Source organism: Cottoperca gobio, unplaced genomic scaffold, assembly GCF_900634415.1.
Source record: "Cottoperca gobio unplaced genomic scaffold, fCotGob3.1 fCotGob3_237arrow_ctg1, whole genome shotgun sequence".
Lineage (NCBI taxonomy): Eukaryota > Metazoa > Chordata > Actinopteri > Perciformes > Bovichtidae > Cottoperca > Cottoperca gobio.
The window spans coordinates 280,868-294,460 of record NW_021166863.1 but is presented as its reverse complement, the minus strand read 5'-3'; the positions used below and the strand labels follow the sequence as shown (position 1 = coordinate 294,460).

At 43.0% G+C, this 13,593-nt stretch overlaps 1 protein-coding gene across 1 annotated transcript in view; it reads left to right on the top strand.

The window, feature by feature from the left end:
* Positions 1-4,710, top strand: part of LOC115005000 (BRCA2-interacting transcriptional repressor EMSY-like) — a 17,826-nt gene extending 13,116 nt beyond the window's left edge. Inside the window, exons 17-21 of the mRNA XM_029426769.1 lie at positions 1,010-1,159; positions 1,266-1,414; positions 1,867-2,433; positions 2,974-3,369; positions 3,701-4,710. Coding sequence (XP_029282629.1) covers positions 1,010-1,159; positions 1,266-1,414; positions 1,867-2,433; positions 2,974-3,369; positions 3,701-3,883 — 1,445 coding nt within the window. The 3' untranslated portion in view covers positions 3,884-4,710. The remainder of the gene's footprint in view (positions 1-1,009; positions 1,160-1,265; positions 1,415-1,866; positions 2,434-2,973; positions 3,370-3,700) is intronic.
* The last annotated feature ends 8,883 nt before the right edge of the window (positions 4,711-13,593 follow it).

Sequence of the window (13,593 nt, the reverse complement as noted above, 5' to 3'; positions counted from 1 at the left end):
ATCACCCGTACGCATGCTGAATCACCCGTACGCATGCTGAATCACCCGTACGCATGCTGAATCACCCGTACGCATGCTGAATCACCCGTACGCATGCTGATTTGTTGAACTGGTTTGTTGAAATTCTCTTTATATCTCTTTATATCTCTTGATATCTCTTTATATCTCTTTATATCTCTTTATATCTCTTGATATCTCTTTATATCTCTTTATATCTCTTTATATCTCTTTATATCTCTTGATATCTCTTTATATCTCTTTATATCTCTTTATATCTCTTTATATCTCTTTATATCTCTTGATATCCAGGCAATAAATAATAAATAAAATGCTCTGAAGAAAAAATGATAAAATCTGGTATCTGAGCCGGTAATGAAAAAGAATTCAAAGTAATTCTGTTTTACGCCCGAGGCTTTGATCTCACTAGAAGCTCATCGGGTTACAAACCTGCAGAACTGGGTTGATGATGATGATGATGATGATGATGATGATGATGATGATGATGATGATGACGGAGACGGAGACGGAGACAAATTCCCACAAAATATTTGAAGTTGGAAAGTATTTGTACCCCTGTAGTTGAACATGAGACCTGCATCATAGAACTTCCAATAACATTCTTCTTCTCCTGATTGTAAAGTCCCAAAAGTGATTTAGTGCATGAAATGAAACCCGAGCGGTTCAACAGATGCACTTATTAATGAAGGTATTCACAACCCGAACCCTATCATCTTAAAAACACCTTGTGACTTCCAACACTTAAAATGCTGTGATGGACCTAAAATAATGATACTTCATCTTTGCAATATTCTTAACCTCCATAAAATATATTTATTTATTATTTTATACTTACTTTCCTCCCGCTGTAACTCGTGTCACACTCGAGACTCTCGTGTATCAAGTTCTTTGTCGAGCGTCATATAAACTTACATTACGACAAAATGGCCGACGCTCTCGTTTTGATCTTCTGCTGATGCAAACATTACTTTTCCTCCCCCCCCCCCGGCAGTGAAGGAGAAGGGAGAGTCCAAACCCAGACAGCACACCATCGACCTGAGCCAGATGGTCATGCCCATCCAGCTGGCCCAGGAGAAGAAGCCCAGCCCGGAGCCCCCCAGGCCCTCCACCTCAGAGGCTGAAGCCAGCACAGTCACAGCAGGTGTGTGTGTGTGTGTGTGTGTGTGTGTGTCTGTGTGTGTCTGTGTGTGTGTGTGTGTGTGTGTGTGTGTGTGTGTGTGTGTATAACGCTCTGATTCCTCTTCCAGGTAAAGTCAGCAGCAGAGTGGGCGTGGCCTCAGAGGACGATAGCGTGGTCATGTCCTCCAGTCAGCTGCTCGGGAAGCCTTACAAAATCAGCCATGTTACCGTGGTAACCAAACCGGCTGCCACCGTGTCCTCTGCAGCGTCGCACGTGGTGAGGACACTCGGTCTGATGCTCTGGTTTAGACAGAAACGTGTGTTTGTAGCTGCTGAGTAGATGTCATGACAACAATAGAGAGTACGTGGGTTGTGGTGATTTTGTAATACGCTTCATATTTATGCATCCCATAAACGATGTTCCTTTTTCATACTTCACCTTTTATTTTATTACCTTTTGATAAAGTTCCATCTAATTCACTCGAGCAATACAGAAACGTTAATTAAGATCATTTCTAGTCTCGACTCCGAGTTCTTATTTTAATGACGGTGTCACATATAAAAATTAAAAGACTCTATATACACACACACACACACACACACACACACACACACACACACACGTACATCTGAAGTGCAGTTATGTCCATCATATTGCACATAATGCCCACATTGTACAACAATAACTTTGAGTGTCTGACTCCGTGCTCTTCTCTGTGACTGTTTCAGCCCTCTGACAGCCATGGTAAAACTGAGAGCGTGTTAGAGGTGGGCGAGCTGGAAGGCGACACCTTGGACCCCCAAACGGGTTTGTTTTACCGCTCCAGCCAACCAGCTACAGATCCCACGAAGCAAACCAGCCTCTCTGCAGCCGCTCAGCCGGCGCCCTCGAGCCAGGCAGAGGCCGAGCAGAGCCGCCACAGCTCCGCCTCCACCCAGCCGCCGCCACAACTGCACAGCAAACCTCAAATCAGCCAGCCTTCCTCTTCCTCCGCTGCCTTCCCCTCAACTCTCATTCTGACTAAGAAACTCCCAAAACTACGAGAGCAGAGTCAGCCCAAACCCCAGGCCTTAACCCAGAGCCCCAAAGACAGACCCCCGACTTTACCGGCCCAAGTCACCGGGGCAAAGGTCACGACCCTGGTCATGCCAACCAAGCCCCTGTTGACGCCGCAGCTCCCGAAGCTCCAGCAAGCACCCACATCCCACCACAGACCCCTGCACACCCCCATGTCCCACCCTCCTCCCCTGCAGGCGCACCACCCCGTCGGCACGGAAAAGACTGCCTCCAGCCAGGTGAGCCAGCTGCCAGGTGTGAGATATGAACAACTCGGGGCGTTTGTTTGTTTGACACATGAAGTCACGCCTTTCAAGCGCCTCAGTGGAATGCAAAAATGAAATCCCCCGAGGTGGAGGATCTTGGTCCGACTTCTGTCACTCGAGCTTTCCTCGAGTCACCTGACAGTAAATATCCCTCACGTGCGTGTGAAGGGTTTTTCCTTCCTTCCTCGTTGGATACAATAAAGCATTTGTCATGTTTACCTTGAGCGCAGACTGATGAGCAGCAGCAGTTGATTTAGAGTCGTATTATCTGCAGCTCTATTCTGTTCTTTGTTTCGCTGTGATTGAGTTCTGACAGCTGGTTAGACACAACAACAAAGACGTAGGGCCGAACAATAGCTACGACTACAGTCGTGTTAAAGTGACACCCATTACCGCCATTGATGCCGCCAAAGACAACGAAGCGTAGATGTTAGAGAACGTAGCGTTAACGAAACAAAAGACTGACATTATTCAACTTCCTGTGTTTTCTCCTCTTTCAAATATCTTCCACAGCAGCCAATCATCACACAGAGCGCCACCGTCACCAAGATCACCTTCGGCAGCTCCCACCATTCGTCGCCGGTCTTCAGTAGCGCCGAGGCCACTGCCAAACTAATCCCCGAGTCTAGCTCCAGGCCCTCGGGAGACAAGCCCTCGGTGTCGGACATTCTGAAGATCTCCATGATGGAGGCGGAGATCGATCCCAGCGTAGAGCCCATGGTGGTGGACTCCTCCAGCGACTGCGGCCCTCTGGGGAAAGCCCAGGCCGTGTCGGGCACCCTGGACTCGGGCCAGTTCATCAGCAGCTCCGGGGCCTCCATGCATCTTTCCCACACAAAGTCTCAGCAGTTCAGCTGCATGCCGGGCCTCACAGCACAGAGGAACAAAGAAGACATGGAGGTCATTGAGGTGAGAGATTTATTACAAGATAATGAATGTAATAAATCAGACAAACCTGGAGCACCGTCTATAATGTGAAGTTTGAATATTACGTCAGACTGCTAACACGCTCAAATGTATTCATTTCTCTTTAAACTCGAGGGGAACAGCGACTTCATTCATATTGTGATGTTCACTCAGTGGCCACTTTATTATGTACACCTGTACAATACAACCTGTGACCCCGTCAGGTGTTCCATTATGTTTTAGCATTGATCGCTAATAAAGTGGCCGCTGAGTTTGTGTATTGACTTGAACAGAAACATTAGCGTGATACATCTTCTGTGACTAACGCATGCAGGTGATTCCTCAGTACTCCATCCTCCCGGACTCCAGCCAGTCCAACGTGGTGGTGGAGCCCAGCGGCTTCCTGGAGATCACCAACTACACCAGCCAGCAGCTGGAGGAGGACAGCCCCATGGAGCAGGAGGTGGACAGCAGCAACGACGAGGCCGCAGCGGCCAGTCCCGCCCACCAACCCTAACCCTCTCCACGCTGGAGATGGCTTGTGACCTCAAACCCAGCGGACAAAAGACTCTGGCTGTTTTTTTTACATATAGTGCAAGAGCAAAACTGCTTTCTGTTTTTGTGTAAAATATTAGTTTGTTCATAATAAGTATTTTTTTTCTTTCCCACAACTAATGGCACATGTGGTTTTTATTGCCAGCGAGCAGCGCTGGACGTGGGGGCGAGGTGAAAGGATTAGTTTTAGTGCAGCCCCAGACATTTGGAAAGCTCTCCAAACAAACTGTCCAGCACAGACACTTACACATCCTTAACATTGATTAGTTGGAGGTTTTGGCACTTTGCCTTGTGCCGCTGCACGTAACGTGACATACAGCCGGATCAAACCACTGCAGGCCTGCGTTTCTGTTGATTGTCTAGAGTATTTCAAACGTGTGTTCCCCAATCTTTGTACAAAGCGACTCTCCTGTTGATAGACATCTTTCGATGAAGGTTTTTACCACCAGATGAACAGTATTTTCTTTTGACTGAGGTGCAGCTTTGTAACTTTTGGGATTTAAGTTTTCAGAAGAGAGAACAAAGCTGCATGGAACATAAAGCAGAAAAGCTTCTCGGAGGAAGGATAACATATGTGTTACTGTTCATTGTAACTGATGTAATGTTAAAAGAAAAAGCATTAAGCAATGTACCTTGTTTTCTGTAAGATACGTTCTAGAGTTTCACCAAGTATGCATTTGCTTCTGCATAGTGTGTTTAAACTATGCATTTATTTTATACCTTTTCAAACTAGACGACTAGTTGAGGAAAATCATTTAATCTGCACAATAAACCCGCTAAATAGAACAAGTGAGTTTATACAGTGGTATTGTAACACTTAGGGAGTCACAGTGTGATGATGTGTTCAAACATACTTATCCTTATCTTACAATCCTTTTCCATCCAAATACATGCAATTCTGAATATATTTGATTTTAAAGGTTTAACTAAGACGAGATGAATGTGCAGCGGAGGCTCCAAGATTCAAGCCAGTTGCATATTGGAGGTCCAATCTGGGAGTGATTGTGAAAAAGCTTCAGCTTGTGTGATTTAAAGTCACGTTCCCTCTTCAGCTTTCTAGTGTCAAACCTTCTGCACATACATCCTTCTGCACAGAGAAGCTCAAACATGTGAAGTAACAATAAGCAAAGTAGGTTTTTGTGCGGCGCAGGACTTAAACATCACCTGAAGGTGCCCGTATGTCTTGGTTGTTTCATTTTTATAAATAAGCTGCACATGTTGTTGGACTCCCAAGAGAATCCGGAAGGAAGGAAAAGACGTTTTACTGAAATTCCTTTTAAGAGGGACTTCCTAGAATACAAAGAAGCACTTTGACTCTGAAACTTTAGGAGCTTCCTCTCGTCAAGAAGGTTGTGTAAGAGTGCGTTGGTGTTGACACTTTGGTTCATGGTGTGGATGATGGAGATGGTTGTGTTTGAGGTTAACCAGAAGAATCTTTAATCCTAGTGTAGCTGTGTAAGATAATAGTGTTACTATTAAGACTTTAAAGAATGTACAATTTAGTTTTAAAGCCCCTCTAGTCACAATCCCAGACAAAGCATGTGATGCAGATGTTAATGTGAGTCAATATCTCAAGCTAAGTGTCAGTTTGATTTGACTTTGTGCTGTTGTTGGGATCAAACCTGTGCTTTTCCCACTTCACACGTTACATTGCTGCCCAACACAACACATTCAGATTTTAAAAACAGGCTTTATAAAGAGTTACGAGCCATTTTTGGCCGTGTTATATCATTATATTTATTTACACTTTGTCTGAAATTGGCTCAGTCAGCCAAAAAAAGGTTTCTGGAATTTATGATGACTCCTGCTGGCGAATATAAAATCAGATTTATTGCATTATAATGTCCATCGGAGCCAAGTTTCATGTTTATTGGAGGTTTTTCTGTTGGCTCTGCACACGTGTAAAATCCTTAACGCTCACTGTGGTGGAGTCCAGCGCCACACTGGCACTTTTCCTCCTCATGTTGAAAGTGATCCACTGGCTCCTGGGGGCTCATATCCAGCCTGCAGAGTGTGATTGGTTGGCCTAAACCTCAGAACATGTGGCTCTGTTTAGGAGCATGCTGAGTTACCGTCCCTCCACCCTGCTCCCCTGCACCCCTGCTTGGATAACGTTGCTAAAGTCCCGAAGGATAACACAGTTTACCCTGCTCTGCTTACTCACCTGACTGAGGAACAACTACAAGGACTCTATCACCCCCGTTCTTTAGGAAGAAAACTACATTCAATCCTTGTTTTCAGCGTGAAATAAATATTTCTAATATTCCCTGGAACAAAGTTCTGAATCCTAATATATCCGTGTATAAACAAAACATCCCATCAACAAGTTTTATGAGAACGGCAAAGATGAAACATGGCTGCTTGTCCGTGCTGAGAAGGGATCGTTGCGTTAATGGCTAATAAACAGTTAAACTACACGAGGGATTAAGGCCATCTCAGTGAAGCGTCACAACAGATGTTTGTACCTGTTCATCCAGTCTAACGACGCAATAGCCAGAGCTGATTACGTCGCTTTTGCTGCGTGCACCATCCCACTGGGAACACTACGTCGAGTTAACAGTTTATAAATCAGTAAGACCGACTTCAGGCTAGGGTAACCATAGCATCACCAATATAACATCGTCCCTCTTGCCGAGTCCTTTTCAAGAGGTGGCAGATACTGATGATGCAGAGCTCTTGTCACATGGCGGTCATTGGGTTTTAGCGTTTCTCAGGATCACATTTTCTATGTGTTTTCTTAGGGCTGATACCACCGATTATTATAAATCAAGACCAATAACCAAAGTAAAACTGAAAATCTAACATTTTTAATAATACAAAACTTCCCCTTCAGCATAAAGTTCTTTGGTGCATCATCACACACACACACACACACACACACACACACACACACACACACACACACACACACACACAGAGACACAGTGAGACACAGAGACACAGTGAGAGAGAGAGGGACAGAGACAGAGAGACACACACAGTGAGAGAGAGAGAGAGAGAGAGAGAGACAGAGAGACACACACAGTGAGAGAGAGAGAGAGAGAGACACAGTAGAGAGAGAGAGAGAGAACAGTGAGGAGAGAGAGAGAGAGGAGAGATGAGAGAGAGAGAGAGAGAGAGAGAGACAGAGAGAGAGAGAGAGACAGAGAGAGGAGAGAGACACAGAGAGGAGAGAGAGAGGACACAGTGAGAGAGAGAGAGAGACAGAGACAGAGAGAGAGACAGAGGACAGAGACAGAGAGAGAGAGAAGAGAGACAGAGAGAGAGAGAGAGAGAGAGAGAAGAGACAGAGAGAGGGACAGGACAGAGAGAGAGAGACAGAGACAGAGAGAGACAGAGAGAGACACAGTGAGAGAGAGAGACAGAGAGAGAGACAGAGAGAGACACAGTGAGAGAGAGAGACAGAGAGAGAGAGAGAGAGAGACAGAGAAATGCTGAATATCATTAAACCATTAAAAGGTGTCGGAGACATTTTGCGTGCTCTCGTCTGAGCGGCAGTTCTTCATCATTTCTGTGGAGCTGATGAAACCTTTAGTACAAACCACTAAAACAAACAATTCCAGCTGCTTCTTAGAGAACAGATGACTTCAGACTCTTCAGTGAAACACACCAAGAGACGGTGTGTTTTGGTGTTCTGTTTGTATTGTTGTTAACAATTAAAGTCTGTTCAACCCTGTGGGAAGGGTTACGGGTGTAAAAGGGCCGGGACAGGAGTTTCCTCCAACATGTCTGTCATTCATCATGGAGGCCAGAGCAGCATTCCTTCAGCTCCGCTTTACTTGATTTCTCTTCCCTTTGCCCTTTAGTCCAATTTGGAAAGCCACGGGTTCCTCTTCTCTAGAACGTATCGGCTCTAAAGAGTATTCCATACTCAACGAAACAGCCATTTTTAACAATGCAAACCATCAGGAAAGGTTTTGTCTGAGGTTAATTATACTTACTACAACACATACTCATGTATGACGCGTCACAGGGTTCTTTATTGTCATTTATCAGTTTGTAAGAAACCTGAGATTTCTGTGAGTCATTGTGGTTTAGTGAACAATCACAACCGTAGACTTTGAAGTGAACTTGAAAGTGCGTCCGTGAGTGAACCAATGGTACTCATCGCTCTTTTAGAGTTGTAGCTGGTGAGTCTCTTTTCTTATCCCGTCCAGGTTTCCTGAGTACTTTATCTTGTAATGACGTTGTTTGTGCTTCATCTGCTGACTCGTATTCTTTCCGAAATCCAAAATATTTCCACACTGCTGATTTATTCCTGAGAAGGGAGTAGATATCCTCGTCTCTTTCTTGGCTGCTTGCCATTCTCTGACTAATGCTAGGCCGCTAGTACTGATTGAATGCTAAAGGCCCTGTCACACATATCCGTATGCCGGTGTATACGAAATATCGGCAATACGTTTATATAAATTAAGGGTAGGTTTTTGATCGTTCGAAGGACGCAGATGACACGCTGAACACGCCAGACACACGGCCCTGTCACACAGTTCCGTGTATTCACGTACTGTATTTACGTAGGTAGTCACGTAGGTATTTACGTACTATATTTACGTAGGTAAGTATTCACGTAGGTATTTACGTACTGTATTTACGTAGGTAAGTATTCACGTAGGTATTTACGTACTGTATTTACGTAGGTAAGTATTCACGTAGGTATTCACGTAATGTATTTACGTAGGTAAGTATTCACGTACGTATTTACGTAGGTAGTCACGTAGGTATTTACGTACTATATTTATGTAGGTAACGTCTGCATATCTTATGAAGCACACGTCGGGTACGTCCGGTAATTTTGAACATGCTCAAAACATCAGCGTTCAACAACGTACACCAGCGTAACACCACCTGCTCTTAACGAACACTACTTATACCTTACCTTATATCAACGCACACCAGCGTAACACCACCTGCTCTTAATGAACACTACTTATACCTTACCTTATATCAACGTACACCAGCGTAACACCACCTGCTCTTAACGAACACTACTTATACCTTACCTTATATCAACGTACACCAGCGTAACACCACCTGCTCTTAATGAACACTACTTATACCTTACCTTATATCAACGTACACCAGCGTAACACCACCTGCTCTTAATGAACACTACTTATACCTTACCTTATATCAACGTACACCAGCGTAACACCTCCTGCTCTTAACGAACACTACTTATACCTTACCTTATATCAACGTACACCAGCGTAACACCACCTGCTCTTAATGAACACTACTTATACCTTACCTTATATCAACGCACCCCAGCGTAACACCACCTGCTCTTAACGAACACTACTTATACCTTACCTTATATCAACGTACACCAGCGTAACACCACCTGCTCTTAACGAACACTACTTATACCTTACCTTATATCAACGTACACCAGCATAACACCACCTGCTCTTAACGAACACTACTTATACCTTACCTTATATCAACGTACACCAGCGTAACACCACCTGCTCTTAACGAACACTACTTATACCTTACTTTATATCAACGTACACCAGCGTAACACCACCTGCTCTTAACGAACACTACTTATACCTTACCTTATATCAACGTACACCAGCGTAACACCACCTGCTCTTAACGAACACTACTTATACCTTACCTTATATCAACGTACACCAGCGTAACACCGCCTGCTCTTAATGAACACTACTTATACCTTATATCAACGTACACCAGCGTAACACCGCCTGCTCTTAATGAACACTACTTATACCTTACCTTATATCAACGTACACCAGCGTAACACCACCTGCTCTTAACGAACACTACTTATACCTTACCTTATATCAACGTACACCAGCGTAACACCGCCTGCTCTTAATGAACACTACTTATACCTTATATCAACGTACACCAGCGTAACACCACCTGCTCTTAATGAACACTACTTATACCTTACCTTATATCAACGTACACCAGCGTAACACCACCTGCTCTTAACGAACACTACTTATACCTTACCTTATATCAACGTACACCAGCGTAACACCACCTGCTCTTAACGAACACTACTTATACCTTACCTTATATCAACGTACACCAGCGTGTTGCTGATATTTTGTATACGTTATGCATTCGTTGGGTATTCGTCTGATACATTCTGTATTAGTACGTTTCTGTCATACGGAGATGTGTGACACGGCCTTAAGGAAGGAGGTGCGCGTGCAAAATAAAAGGCACATCTTGAGGACGATGATAACCAGATTGATGGATCGTTACAACCTTCGTGTCAGTTGCCATCAGGCTCATGTGTTGGACTTCAGCAACTTGAGTTCAGGGGCCTTAATTCTTTCAGTTATTTAAAGCTTCATTCAAAGTCATTGAATGTTTTTCCAAAGCTATCACTGTTCAGTACGTACAACAGTACGTGAATGCATCGCAGACGTTCAGCACGTATTTCTCTGATGACAAAAATGTCTGCCTCAATAAACTGCCATATTACTATTATTTTCTACTTTCACTGAGTTCAACTTTTAACCAACTTTGATTTCAATGCATTTTCATTTTTTGTCAGATCTTCTTAAATACTGTGTTACTGTATTGTTTCCGTGGTCTTTTAACGAGGACTGGGGGACGAATGTTTGTACAAAAGTTCAAGAGAATCCATGAAATAGTTGTTGAGATATTTAGGTCTGGACCAACAAATCAACTTCAGTATGGTTGATGATGGGGTACTGTTGCCTTCAGATCACCACATCTTATGTCTTCATACGCGTACCAGACAACGCTCATTTAAATGCGTTCGAGATGAGTCCATTTCCATCTGTTTCAAGTCAAGGAACTGTCTTTGGGAGACGGATGTGCGTGTTGACCTCTGTGTTCGCTGTGCCCAGCTCTGTGATATCCTCACTGACTGGCAGACTGAGTTTCCTATTATTCATCCACAGTAATCCCGGTGATCCCACACAGAGCTCACTATCCCGATTTATCACCAAGGACCATGGGAAAGGTCAGAGGTGACCTACTTGTGTTTATTTCCGTGGAGTTACATGAATTTAATATGTATATTCTACATTAAACGTTCACTTATTGTTGTAACAGAACACTCAGGACAATGCTGTTATATATCCTGCATCTGCTGCAAACAAGTAAAGGGCGTATTTACTCGACTTGCTTTGAGGCTTTTCCAAGAACATTGTGTTTAAGAGTCAGTCAGGTTTGTTTTCACGTGCAGGACAAGAGATTGTAGGCATATGGCTGTGAGATAAACCCAATATTATGCCAAATTTCCCAATTTATTGTCCATGCACATGCTGAAAAGTGTATTTGTTGATTCACGTGAGGGTGTGATTACGCTCAAGGCAAACGGATAACAGAGGTTTCTGTCTGAACGTCAACAAACTGAATGCTTAATCATCTTAAAAGGGACATTTCGCCCAAATGACTCCATAAAAACCATATTTTCTGACTCATTTCTGGAATATTTTCTTCTTTTAGCCAGTGGTGGAGGAAGTAAAAGTACTAATGCCACACTGTACAATACCTGTAAAGTCCTGCATTGGAAATGTGACTTAAGTAAAGGTTAATAAGTATAATCAGCTAAATGCACTGAAAGTCTTAAAAGCACCAAATGCAGAAACATCTGAACTTAATAAAAAGAAAACTCAGAAGTACTTAACTTTTTCTCAATTGGCAAATTGATTATTATTGATTATTAAATTGATAATCAAATGAATAACAAAACATGTTTTATAAAGTCTTTTATATAAAGTTTTGTAAAGTAAAACTGTAAAATATATGTAATGCAGTAAAAAGTATTTCCCTTTGAATTGTAGTGCAGTAATAGTACCATGAAAAATACTTCAGTAAAGTACAAGTACCACAAATTTGCACTTTTACATTTCCCAACGGCTTTTCTTTCAGTCAGTTTTTCAACTGTTAATTTCCCGTTTGTAGGACTAATAAAGTAATATATTAACTGACTAACACATTCACCTTTTTGTTTGTTTACAGCAGGTGTTCCTTCTCACTTTCTTTTCCAAGTTGTGTGACTAAGAACTCCTGATTTGTTCAACCTTCCCCTCATAAAAGAGCGTTTTTTGATCCCAGCATGACTAAACTATGATGAATACAGGTTAATAACACTCATTTATGACTCAATGCGCGGTCACAGAGAGGAGGAAAAGTGAAGTCTGCTTCCAATCATACACTTCCCGCAGGCCTCTGATTCTATCTCTGCTCATCTCATAAACAAGGAAAACAAACAAGGAAAAGGCGGTGGAATTCAGGAAAGGTCTTTGAAAGGAAATGATGCCTTTCGGCGGGGTGGCACAGCTGCTGGTAGGTGGGACGCACTTTGTTTTGTCTTTGGGGCGTGGAAGGGTGAAGCTTCGACGCTTTGCGAACATGTAGACTTCATATATTTGGGAGGAACACGGTTTCCCTTCAGAGGCTGAAGCCCTGGAGAGTTGATGCCATGCTGGGAAAATAAATGAAGTTGGAGTCGTAGTCTAAGTTGATCTCCCAGTAGATTTCTCTGGACGGGAGGAATTTGTTTGTGTTTCAGGTAATTCAGTAGTCCTGCTATCGCTGGCTGATTGCAAATAAACACTGGCAAGAAGAAACTGTCTCTGCACTCATCTGGTCTGCTTCCCTTTGCTGATAATGCTTCCCATTTACACAGAATTTCAAGAGAATCGGCAAAAGAAACTGTGAATAAATGCTTGTTTCCATCCACTACAGTTATACAAGTAATGTTGCAGAAGAAGACATCATTAAACGAGCGCCAGTCGAATCTCAAACGATGGAAAACAATGTAGAAAACTTGTTTGAAATATCACATTATTAAATTAATGAAGGTTGCATCAGATCTGCGTGAGCTCTGGACCAGTTCTTTATGAAACTGTGGCCGGGCGGATCACCACTGTGTTGGTAACTCATAGGAAACACTGGCAGGACCCCATGACCCCAGGTTTTCAGGCCCTCGAATATATCTATAAGGATTAATAATTAAATAAATATAAAAAATCATTTAAAAAGTGAAGTTTAGAGGTGCTGGTAGGCAGATCTTGTCACCTTTGGGTCATTTGCACTTGTTTTGTCTCTTCAGCGGAGCAAAAGCTTCAGTTGACGTTGAAGTCACATGCTTCATGTACGTCATCATGTATTCTCATAATCTGCTTCCATTGCACTTTGTTGCATTCATGGAGTTTTATGCCCAAATTGAAAATGTGCACATAAACAAGTGGATGGAAACGCACCTATTGACAGGACAACTTTGCCTTTTTCAATTTCTTACAAAGCTGTGTTTACGGTTCGGTTCGATCTTTGTCATGATTTCCTCCTTTGCTCCCGACAGACCAGCCGACTTTGTCACTTTGTGGTAAACAATTATCCTTTTAAGGCATTCAGTCCGTCTCGACAGACAGCTGCACAACCATAAATAGGTTCTTCTCAGGGAAATCATTTATGCCGTCACTTCTCTGCTGAGGGCAGATTGTCATGAACTTTCCAGAGCACATTCATGCTCCCAAGAGGATGCACGCTTTCTATTTTAGAAACAGCCCATCAGCCTTCTTCTAGGGCCTCCATCAGGCCAACATGTCAACTTTGCACACATGATCTCATAATATACAAGTCAATTGTATTTACGGTATATATCCCAATATCATTAGTTATAAGTTTGACTTTAAAACTTACAGTATTCGACAC